Consider the following 12068-nt stretch of genomic DNA (forward strand, 5'->3'; position numbering starts at 1 on the left):
AGTTCAGAAAGGAGTAATATATTTAGTGCCTCGGGAGCAGGTGGTGGCAGAGCCACGCCTGACACTGATACAACACAATGTTTATGATATAAGCCAAGGGGAGCCTTAAAGGACTCAGGCTCTTTGCTTGAAGTGTGGTTTAAAGTAGCTTTCAAGGCAAAACTCAAGAGCCTTACTAAAGGATTAACTGTAGAATTATTCCAATTTGAGGTATCCGAGGATTACACCTAAGTCAGGTGGCATTTGATGTTTTCTGAAAGTCGACTTTAATAGGGTTCAGTTTATCAAATTTTCATAGAGAGACTGAAAGTGTGATATAAGTGTGAATTTATTGACATGAACTTCCTTTAGCTATTACTCTAACACAGGGTATCAAAGAGCGGAAGATAATGATACTAAACCCACAGGATCTGAAGTTTGCAGGGCTCCCTCCCCCTCAGAGAGAAAGAAGAGAGACAGAAAGAAATAGAGAGAGAGAGAGAGAGGGAAATATGAACAAATCTTTTAAAAAGAATCTGGAGAATGCCTTCAACTATAGTAAGAAGTAATGACAGTTTGACAATTTAAGCATTTTTTTCCAGAAACATGTATCTATTCCATAGATACCAAATCGATTACCATATAATTGAGTTTGAAAGTATACAAAATATTTGTTGTTCTTACATACTGAAATTAAAACCAAATTTTAAAAAGTGCACAGTAAAAACAGCATAAGGAAACCTACAATATCCATGATATATGTATTGTTTTCCATTTACTGCCGACATCAACTTCTGTATTTGCCTCGCTGGTTACAAATATGTTTTAAATACTTCAAGGCCATTTCCAACACTGACTAGTTTACTAGGTCCAACAATACTTTAGCTTCCTGAAGGCAGCCAGCATGGACGTGGTCTCAGCCCTGCGGCTCTGTGCAGCAGGAGCAGGTCTGGAAAGAACAGTCGCCAACCAGCTATTTCAAAACTATCGACTCTTGTTCTTTTTAGAATTCCCCTGTGCAAAGAAAAATATCAACAATAAGAACATAAACATAAAAAAAAAAAAACTCACATAGTTTATAAACCAAGCTGTCTGAAAGCCATATTTCACTTTGGAACACTTTAGCTTCCAAAAGGGAGAATAGCTGATAACCTTGCACTGTTAACTTTTATTCAATAAACACAAAGCAGTTTGTTATACTCTCTCTCCTCTCTGCTTCCACAGACCCTATCCCTCTCAGGGCTGAGGAGAGGAAATAAAGAAAAGAAAGCTACTATCTTGGATTTATCAAAACTACAAACATTCATTTTGTTCCAAAGACAAGAGAGTCTAAGATTTCAAGAAGCTGAATAAAAAAATGTTAGCCTAAATCCCAGCATTTTGGGAGGCCGAGGCGGGCGGATCACGAGGTCAGGAGATCGAGACCATCCGGGCTAACACAGTGAAACCCCGTCTCTACTAAAAATACAAAAAAATTAGCCGGGCGCGGTGGCGGGTGCTGTAGTCCCAGCTGCTTGGGAGGCTGAGGCAGGAGAATGGCATGAACCCGGGAGGCAGAGCTTGCAGTGAGCCGAGATGGCGCCACTGCACTCCAGCCTGGGTGACACAGCAAGACTCTGTTTCAAAAAAAAAAAAAGAACATGTCTCATCATTGTTTAAATAAACACCTTTTCTTTTAAAGGTCTTAATAGGTAATAACTCTGAATATGTGCTAACACCCAAACAGCACTGATTATCTGTCAAAAGTCAGCTTGGATACTGGCTGAGAACAAATCAGAGGGAAGATAACTTATTCCATTTCGTCAAATATGGAGATTTGGATTTTCGAGTTTTGTATAATTTTTCTTCTTTCTGGAGAGGCTCCCTTCTTGGGAATACATTTTAATTAAATTCCTGTATTTAACTCTTAGGCATAAATACATTTTCTTCATGAAAGAAATGCTTGCAGAATATAAACACTAAGAGCAAGATCATTGCAAACAAATGGTTGAGGATGTTTACTTTGTATCCAATGGAGACAATGTCAGTCATAAGATGATGCTATAGCAATGTAAATTACTAAATGGGGGAAAAGCAAAATACAGGATTACAGAATGATCAAAGACGGGTTAACGACATAAATTCACATTGAAGAAGGGTCTCTTAGAGTTTTATTAATGGCTGGTATTTTAAGGAAAAGATCAACAAGCTCTAAGATGCTGTGTGCTGTGGTTCATGCCTGTAATCCCAGCACTTTGGAAAGCTGCAGCCAGCTGATCACTTGGGCCTGGGAGTTTGAGACCAGCCTGAGCAACATGGTGAAACCCTGTTGCAAAAATACAAAAAAAAAAATTAGCCAGGCATGGTGGTGCATGCCTGTAGCCCCAGCTACTAGGTAGGCTGAGGTGGGAAAATCGCTTGAACCTGGGAGGTGGAGGTTGCAGTGAGCCAAGATCTCACCATTGCATTGCAGCCTGGGTGACAGGGCAAGACTCCATCAAAGAAAAAAAAAAAAAAAGTCAGAGGAAACTTGAAAATTCCCTAACTTCTGAAGTAGCTGCAATCCAATTACCTTCAGGACAATGAGCTTTGCTGTACTCAACATGTACCCTTCTCAATTCAAAATCAAATACTTCTGAAGTTCCAGAGATTGAAAAGTTTTCAAAAATTATTGCTACTTCTTTTCAAATTTTAGGTGCTAAAACAGGCTTTCTCATACTACTACACTAAAACAAATTATACATACCATGAGAAAACCCAAAACACGACCTCTTCAATGTGTGTGTTTTCTACCACTACTAAGAATATAACTGGTGAATTAGATATTGCTCTGCTGGAATATGGAATAACAAGAAACCAAAAGGTTAAGGGAGGCTTTCCTTAAAAGGACCAGCCCCCCACCGCCAACTCCCTTACCCCCAAGCTCAAGTTTCCTGAACCACAAGCAACTGGAGAACAATAATGAGAACCATATTGGGTGATTATAATAATCACAGAAACAGCCCAGAAAAGCATCAGAGACAGCCTCCAAAGCAGCAAGCAATCAATGAATATCACGAAACTATGTTGATAAACTCATATAATGCAGATTCCAATGCATTAACATGATATATTCTCCAAGAAGACCCTAAATGAACAGAATCCTGTCCTTATACCAATAGCAGATGCTAAAATAAAGCCATGGTTTCTTCATCTCTATTTCTCCCCAGTGTACACAGCAGGAACTCAATAAATGCCTGCTGAATCACAAATGGGCAGCAGCAGATCTCAAAAGAGTGCAGGCTGGAGATGGTAAATCCCAGCTGATGGTGGTATAATACTGAGTTATGAAAATGGGCTAAGCACATGAGATGATGCCAACTAAGTGAGCCTCTGGCCTCCCAAAGTTTACCTTTCATAGCAAAACAGTATATGCATTGTTACAGTAATAAAGACACGGTATGTGGATATGCATTTCAGCCTAACATATTGCCCAACATCTACTATCTCAGTTTGGGCAAGCAGAGGGATTATGGGAAAGGAAATCTAGTTAAAAGGGTAAGACATTCCAAGATTATATTAATATTTATGAGAATAAATTTTCTGAAGTTTACTCTTCAACAGTACCATTTTAGGTCTTACATAAATAAAGAGCAATCCCTTTCCTAAAGCCCTTTGTGAGTCCCCCTAACCTTTCTGCAACAGTAGGAGAAATGCCAAAAATGCCAAAAAGCAGCTGATACAGTATTAAAGCCTTAGAGGCCAGACTTTCTCAGCTTTCAGTTCAGCCAAAGACACTTAATACTTTTGGAAAAAAGGACAAATGATATTAAGGAAAATTATTTATAGATACTTTTTTTTTTTCTTTTTTAGAGACAGAGTCTCACTCTGTCGCACAGGCTGGAGTGCAGTGGCACAATCATAGCTTGCTGTAACCTCAAACTCCTAGGTTCAAGCAATCTTCCCACCTCAGCCTCCCAACTAGCTGGGACTATAGGCGCAGCCCCTCATGCTTGGCTAATTTTTTCATTTTTTTTTGTAAAGATGAAGTATCACTATATTGCCCACTCTGCTCTCGAACTCCTGGCCTCAAGGGATCCTCCCACCTCAGCCTCCCAAAGTGCTGGGATTACAGGCTTGAGCCACTGCACCTGGCCCTTACAAACACTTTAAATCTTATGTCTTCTTGCTCCTGAAATGTATAACAATAAAATACCTCACATTAAATATTATATTACAGAGAGACTACCTCACCTCACCTCACATACCTTACTGGACATCTTTAGTGTGTCAATCTCTTCTCTCTGTTTAGATAATGTCTCATTCATGCTGCACAGGTGGTCACTCATCATACTTAACTGATCCTCGTAACTCCTCTTGGTAGTTGTCAGCTCATCCTAAATAGCAAAGAAAAAGAGAAAAATCAACATCCCACGAGTCATACCACTCTGAAGCTTTTTTAATTCACAAAAGAAAAATGTGGAGTAGGGAAATTATAGTTTCCCAATAATGTACTGTATATTTCAAAATAGCTACAAAAGAAGAATTATTACGTTCCCAACACAAAGATAAATGTTTGAGGTGGTGGACATCCAAATTACCCTGATTTGATTATTACACACTGTACAAAGGTATCAAAATAATCAAAATACCACGTCCCCCCCAAACATGTACAACTATTTACATCAATTTTTTAAAAAAATTCTTTTAATTGTAAAAGCAACCTATCAAGATGGTCTAGCTGATCAATTAACATGCAGGTTAAGGCACAGGCCTAACAAGAGAACAAAGTTAAAAGAAATGGGAACGGCCGGGCGCGGTGGCTCAAGCCTGTAATCCCAGCACTTTGGGAGGCCGAGGCGGGTGGATCACGAGGTCAGGAGATCGAGACCATCCTGGCTAACACGGTGAAACCCCGTCTCTACTAAAAAATACAAAAAAATTAGCCGGGCGTGTTGGTGGGCGCCTGTGGTCCCAGTTACTCGGGAGGCTGAGGCAGGAGAATGGCGTGAACCCAGGAGGTGGAGGTTGCGGTGAGCCGAGATCGCGCCACCGCACTCCAGCCTGGGGGACAGAGAAAGACTCCGTCTCAAAAAAAAAAAAAAAAAGAAAAAAAAGAAATGGGAACAAGTTTTTCTCAGCCTTCAAAATAGGTTCATAATTTCTTTGCAAAAATTTAAGGGTTTCTTTCTATGCCAGGTATAAAATTATAAGAAAAGCCATATGGCCTCATTATCTTTCCAAATTCCCTCAGGTTTTGCTGAGCCACAGGTGAGGCCTACGACACATTGCCTCCATCCTATGCCTCAATGGCCTACAGCCCTCCCAGCAGCACCATTCCTGAAAGAAGCACCCTGCATCTCTCTTCCCATTTCTCATGCTCTCTCCTGCTGCCTAAAGTCTAATCCTGTGTGCCTAATTAATCTGATAAACGAATCTAAAGCAAAGAGGAAGTGGGTGTTGCTGTAGTGCTGTGTTTTTTCCTTGCCTGGCATCATGTTTTTATTAGCAGAGGCTTTCTGAAAACAAAGATTTAAAACCAGGCAGTGAGTAAGAAGGAATATGTTATAGCCCCACCTTTCAGTTTAGATCCGTTTTATGAAACAAGAAAGAAAAGGAACAGAGTAATATGTACAGAACAAGCCTACAGCTCACCATGATGAGTATGTACAAGGAAGGGGAAAGAAAGATTCTGGGTAAATAAGTGTTATTTAAGCAAATGCCGCCTATAAAATGATTTACGATTAGAATCAAGTTGGAGAAACAATACAACTACTTTTTGCCTTACATAAGTAAGATGTTATTTTTAAATGAATCAGAAATACAGTGGTTATCTTAAAAAGCGTATCTAGAGATCAAATGCCTTTGGAAAAGAAATGCTGCTTTGCTACCAAAGAACTTTCAATGAAAAAACATTAAAACCGTTTAGGTAACACTTAACTCACCTGAAGTCTGCTGATGTTCTGACTGGCAAGTTTCATTTCTTCTGTCAATGCTTCCTTAGACTTTTCAGCCAAGGCCAGTCTTTTAGAGAGTGCTCGGCACTGTAAAATCAGAAAACATTCCATTACTAGAGGGAGCATTTTCTAAAACCAAATTTGCTTTGGGAAAGGTTGTTAAAAACACTTCTCAAAGCCAAAGTTATTCATTCCACAAATAATCTGTTGAATATCTATAGGCATTGTATCACACATTAGAGTACACGTAAGAAAGAAGTGGCCCCCAGCTTTGTCATTTCAGTAAGGGGAAAAAAGTCTACCAACTTAAGATCAATGTTTTTTTCTTCACGCTAGCCTGATGACCAGTGGTTATATATAATACATAAGAACTTCCTTTTTTTTCCTTTTTTTTGAGACGGAGTCTTGCTCTGTTGCCCAGGCTGGGTTGTAGTGGCATGATCTTGGCTCACTGCAACCTCCACCTCCCGGGTTCATGTGATCCTCCTGCCTCAGCTTCCCGAGTAGCTGGGATTACAGGCATGCACCACCACACCCAGCTAAGTTTTGTATGTTTAGTTGAGACGGGTGTCACTATGTTGTCCAGGCTGGTCTCAAACCCCTGACCTCAAGTGATCTGCTCACCTCAGCCTCCCAAAGTGCTGGGATTACAGGTGTGAACCACAGCACCCGTTCTTTACATAAGAACTTTCTACATTTATCTAGGATTCATTTATATTTATACTAGATAAAAAAAAAAAGTGATTATTACAAAAGTTATCAGGAGCTTCTGAACATGCACTATGGATCCTAAGGTACTTTTCTTGTGTTTTAAGTCCTTCATTAGAGACCACATTATAGGAGCAATAAAAGCTTTACCATCCTACCCTACAGATTACGCACTACTTACAAGGGAAAAAATGAACACAAGATTGCAAAAATTCCAGGCTGCTTTCTTTAGGGGTTCTACCAATCCTACTCTATCCAGAGAGTGTGTAGATCAAAACGATAAAAGAAAAATCCTATTTCACAATATTGTTCCAAGAGGGCATGAGATTAAAGGGCTCACTAAACTTTCTGATAAGGTTACTGACAAGGAGGATCTGTTGAGACACATGCAAATGCTATGTCAACATAAGGCACTCAGAGCAGTAAAGTCATGTGGGGGGGTGGAGGTCACCACTTCCTGTTTACCAATAAGGAAAAAGTAGGACAATTTAAAAATTCTTGAATCACAATTGCACACAAGATATTTACTAAAATAACCAAATCTCTTGGAAATAAAACAGCCTAAAAAAAATTCCTCAGCTACTCATTTCATTTCTCACAAAATTTTAGGGCAGTTCAGCCAACCAAATCAACTGCCTCCTATTAACCAAACATCTACTCTGTGCTCAGCAATGAACCTGACAAAGAGGAATATAGGCATGCAAGGCACAGGTCCTTGTGAAAAGGACAATCAAGTCTGAGACACTAACTCAGAACCAAACAATGAGGATCCATGCCTGCTGGACTGCCGGCTTAGTGATTCAGCTTTTCCACTGCTAGTCATTCAGTTTGCTGTCCTCCCCCTTTCCTGCATTCCAACAAGCTGTCACTACTGATCAGCTTATCAAACATGTATTCGATGGCTGCTTGTGAACAACACTGAGCTAAGCACATGATTTATTTTAGCAAGAAAAAGATGCAAAGCCCCTCTTCACTTTTAGCAACTGGCCTCCTATCAACCTCTTCAACTCTAGTATAAGAAAAAATCAAAAAGTCAGGTCTCAATAAAGAGTTTATCTTTCCTTTTTCAATTTCTTTAACAACTTTAAGCATTATAATTATCTGCCATCCATAAATGACTTTTTAATATAAAGTTTCAAGTCAGAGACCTTGAAGGCATTCTTTTATGTTGAGCAGCATCCATTCTACCTTACCATTTGTTTCCTACTCCTTGGTATCTCTACTTTCTATCTTCATTTCCCCCCTTAATTCTATGAATTGTGTATAATTTTATAGATGATATTGCATAGTGCAATGATTTTTTTTTTTTTTTTTTTTTTTTAAGGCAGAGTTGTGGCTGGGGGTGGTGGCTCACGCCTGTAATCCCAGGACTTTGGGAGGCTGAGGCAGGCAGATCACCTGAGGTCAGGAGTTCAAGACCAGCCTGGCCAACATGGTGAAACCCCATCTCTACAAAAATTAGACAGGCATGATGGCGGGTGCCTGTAATCCCAGCTACTCAGGAGGCTGGGGCGGGAGAATCGCTTGAACCCAGGAGGCGGAGGTTGTAGTGAGGCAAGATCGTGCCACTGCACTCTAGCCTGGGCAACACAGCAAGACTCCATCTCAAAAACAAAACAAAAAAAAGGCAGAGCCTCACTCACATCAGTCTTACATTTATTGAAATAAAGATTTTTAGTTGGTATACAGACTAGTCAATATGAACTCCAGGCCAGGCGAGGTGGCTCACGCCTGTAATCCCAGCACTTTGGGAGGCCGAGGCCAGCAGATCATGAGGTCAGAAGATCGAGACCATTCTGGCTAACATGGTGAAACCCCATCTCTACTAAAAATACAAAAAATTAGCTGGGCGTGGTGCTATGCACCCGTAGTCCCAGCTACTTGGGACACTGACTTCTCTCTTACAGTGAACAGCAGGAAAACAGGACAGTGTCCTAATTCGTGCAGAGGTTAGGAAAAAAACCACCAATCTAATTAAATCTACACTCACCTCAGCATAAAAATGTACTGACTTACTGTCAGCCAGCTGCAACTGAGACGTAAGTTCCACTATCCTTGCCATGTAGTGATTTTTAATTAAGTCTTCACGAGATTCCACATCTGGAACCTAAATAGAACACAAATACACATAAATAAACAAGTGCCAGTGAGATGAAGCATTTCTAGAAAAAAAAAAAAGACAACATTTTGTACATTTTCACTTGAACTTTGATGGGGAATCACTGTTTTCCTACCCCTCGAAGAAACTTCAGACATAGCAGGGAAGTGCATATTCCAAATTTCTTTTATTTAGCATCTTTCTATTTCAGAATGAGGTTATGGCTTCAAGAGAACAGAACTGAAGTAATGGGAAGCCCACTGGAACCATACCTCTCCATCCAGCTTTTATTAGCCACAAACCTGCCTTTCTTCTTTTTTTTTTTGGAGACAGAGTCTCAGTCTGTCTGTCACCAGGCTGGAGTGCAGTGGCATGATCTCGGCTCACTGCAACCTCCACCTCCCGGGTTCAAGCGATTCTCCTGCCTCAGCCTCCTGAGTAGCTGGGATTACAGGTGCGCACCACCACGCCTGGCTAATTTTTGTATTTTTAGTAGAGACAGGGTTTCACTATGTTAGCCAGGATGGTCTCAATCTCTTGACCTCGTGATCCTCCTGCCTTGGCCTCCCAAAGAGCTGGGCCACCGTGCCCGGCCAAACACAAACCTGACTTTCAAAATGTCCATCTGTCTGACTCCTATGCCCTCCTCTAATTGGAAGAGGGCAGGGGAAAGGGGCATATTTATTGCAACCACTAAAATCCAAACATTATTGTTTTCTCCAAAATTATCTTAAGACAACTCTAATGCTCTTAAACATACTAATAAATTTTTTTTTTTTTTTTTTTTTGAGAGGGAGTCTCGCTCTGTCGCCCAGGCTGGAGTGCAGTGGCGCAGTCTTGGCTCACTGCAAACTCTGCCTTCTGGGTTCACGCCATTCTCCTGCCTCAGCCTCCTGCGTAGCTGGGACCACAGGTACCCGCCACCATGCCCGGCTAATTTTTTGTATTTTTTAGTAGAGACAGGGTTTCACTGTGTTAGGCAGGATGGTCTCAATCTCCTGACCTTGTGATCTGCCCACCTCGGCCTCCCAAAGTGCTGGGATTACAAGCGTGAGCCACCACGCCCGCCCAACATACTAATAAATTAAACTATTTCTATATTGAACAGTTTGTGGCCTTTGTCCCAGACTGGTATTTCTACTAGTTACTCAAACAATGACACCCTGTTGAGTTTAGTTTAAAAATAGACGCAGAAGTTCATGATTATCTATATTACAAGAATAAATACAGAAATCAAAGAATCTACTAGCTTACTTGAACTATATTAACCAGTTTGCCATACTGAGTGGTAAGTTGGATGACTTCAGTGTTTATTTATAAAGTTACATCTTAAAGTGGCCAGGCACAGTGGCTCACGCCTGTAATCCTAGCACTTTGGGAGATCAAGGCAGGTGGATCACCTGAACTCAGGAGTTTGAGACCAGCCTGGCCAACATGGCGAAACCCTGTCTCTACTAAAAGTACAAAAATTAGCTGGGCGTGGTGACATGCGCCAGAAGTCCCAGCTACCTGCGAGGCTCAGGCAGGAGAATCACTTGAACCCAGAGGCAGAGGTTGCAGTGCGCTGAGATCATGCCACTGCACTTCAGTATGGGTGATATAATGAGACTCTGTCTCTAAATAAATAAATAAATAAATAAAGTTACATCTTAGAATATTTCAAAATTCAAAAGTGTAAAGCTATCTGACAGGCCAAATCTGACCTGGGTTCACTTGCTTTGTGGGCAAGAAACAGCTACCAAGTACACTGTACTTGGTCAAGGCCCTAGATAGCCCTTGCTAGGCCGTGCTTTCCTGGCTGCCCACTGCGAGGACTAACACGGCTCTCAGCCTCATGTAGTATGCCAGTGAATGAAGGCCCAAGCAGGAGCCACACCTTGTCAAATCTCCATGGCAAGTCACTCAACAAGGCAATTACAAAAACAGGCTATAATTTGTTGGTGACCGTCAAAACATAACCAGAGAAAAGCTACATGGATCCATACATGAAGGTGGAAAACATGGCTCCCCATTTGCTAGAAGTGTCAGGAAAAAACAACAATAACAATTAGACAAAGATGGCTTTTGCAGGACTTTGTCAACAAACATGCTGCCAGATATTTACTAACAAACAACATGATGACAAGCACATGTTACCTCACTGTCAGATGTCCTGGTTAAAGTCCCAATCTAGAACATAAGGGGAAAAATCTTTTAGAACAAAATGTGTACATTTCAAGCACAATAGATCAAACACATGTCATATTTTCTCCTCTCCGTTCACAGAGCATTGAGGGTACAGAACTAGAAGATCATCCTTGGACTGTCTTTTACTACAAGGACATGAAGATAGGTAACTGCATTTACTATTTCTGCCATGAGGCAGTAACCAATAATGATCATCACTAAATCTTCTATCAAAATGCTGATTAGCCATTCTCACTGAAACCCAACAAATCGTCTAGGAGAGAGGAGAAGATCGGCTTTTAACCACAACTTGCCATTTCTACACCTATTCCCAAAGCAGTAGCCAAGAAGGGGTAAAGACGGTTTTACAGTGACCGTAATAATTAAACATTCCAAACAGAAAATGCAAATAATAAACTCTAGTTGAAAGCTCTAAAGGAGAAGAAATATACTTTTGATATAACGTTATTATGACATAAGCATAAATTTCAGATTTAAATTAATAAAAACAAAAATGTAATTTTAAACATATTAAAATGCTGCTAGATTTTTTTCTTTCTAATTTTTTTTTAAGACACAAGGTCTCCCTCAGTCACCCAGGCTGCATTACATTGGTGCAATCATAGCTTACTGCAGCGTCGAATTCCTGGGCTCAAGAGATCCTCCGTCTCCAGCCTCCTGAGTAGCTGAGATTACAGGCATAAGTCACCATGCCTGGCTGCTGCTAGATTTTTTAAAAGTTTGTTTCTATAGTTTAAGATTTCAAAAACAGATGGTCATGATTTCTGAATTCTGGTTATTGTTCAAGGTGGAGGGGCATGTGCTTGGGCACAATGACAAGGAAACTACTGGAAACTCAGTGTCAATGGATTCTGTAAATAAGATATTACACTCAATGAACAGTTTTGTTTCTTTGTTTTGTTTTGTTTTTGAGACAGAGTCTCACCCTGTTGCCCAGGCTGGAGTGCAATGGTGCGATCTAGGCTCACTGCAACCTCCACCTCCCGGGTTCAAGCGATTCTCCTGCCTCAGCCTCCTGAGGAGTGGGATTACAGGTGCACGCCACCTTGCCCAGCTAAAAACAGAAATGTGTATTGTTCTGTGCTTTTACTTTAAGGCTATTGCTATCTTTTTTTAATAATATATAATAGGTGGCTGAATATTCAAATTATAATACTAGGTATCTTGCTAAAAATAACAAG

At 40.6% G+C, this 12068-nt stretch overlaps 1 protein-coding gene across 5 annotated transcripts in view; it reads right to left on the reverse strand.

Moving 5' to 3' along the window:
• Positions 1-310: 310 nt before the first annotated feature.
• The window catches only part of PPP1R21 (protein phosphatase 1 regulatory subunit 21), a 74540-nt gene continuing 62782 nt past the window's right edge, over positions 311-12068 (reverse strand). For all 5 annotated transcript variants that reach the window (XM_032176393.1, XM_032176396.2, XM_032176395.2 and 2 more), the window contains exons 18-22: positions 10837-10869; positions 8593-8709; positions 5883-5981; positions 4206-4334; positions 311-993 (exon numbers count right to left, since the gene is read on the reverse strand). In XM_032176393.1, the coding sequence (XP_032032284.1) occupies positions 964-993; positions 4206-4334; positions 5883-5981; positions 8593-8709; positions 10837-10869 (408 nt within the window). In that variant the 3' untranslated portion in view covers positions 311-963. The remainder of the gene's footprint in view (positions 994-4205; positions 4335-5882; positions 5982-8592; positions 8710-10836; positions 10870-12068) is intronic.

Source organism: Hylobates moloch, unplaced genomic scaffold (genome assembly GCF_009828535.3).
Source record: "Hylobates moloch isolate HMO894 unplaced genomic scaffold, HMol_V3 SCAFFOLD_15, whole genome shotgun sequence".
Lineage (NCBI taxonomy): Eukaryota > Metazoa > Chordata > Mammalia > Primates > Hylobatidae > Hylobates > Hylobates moloch.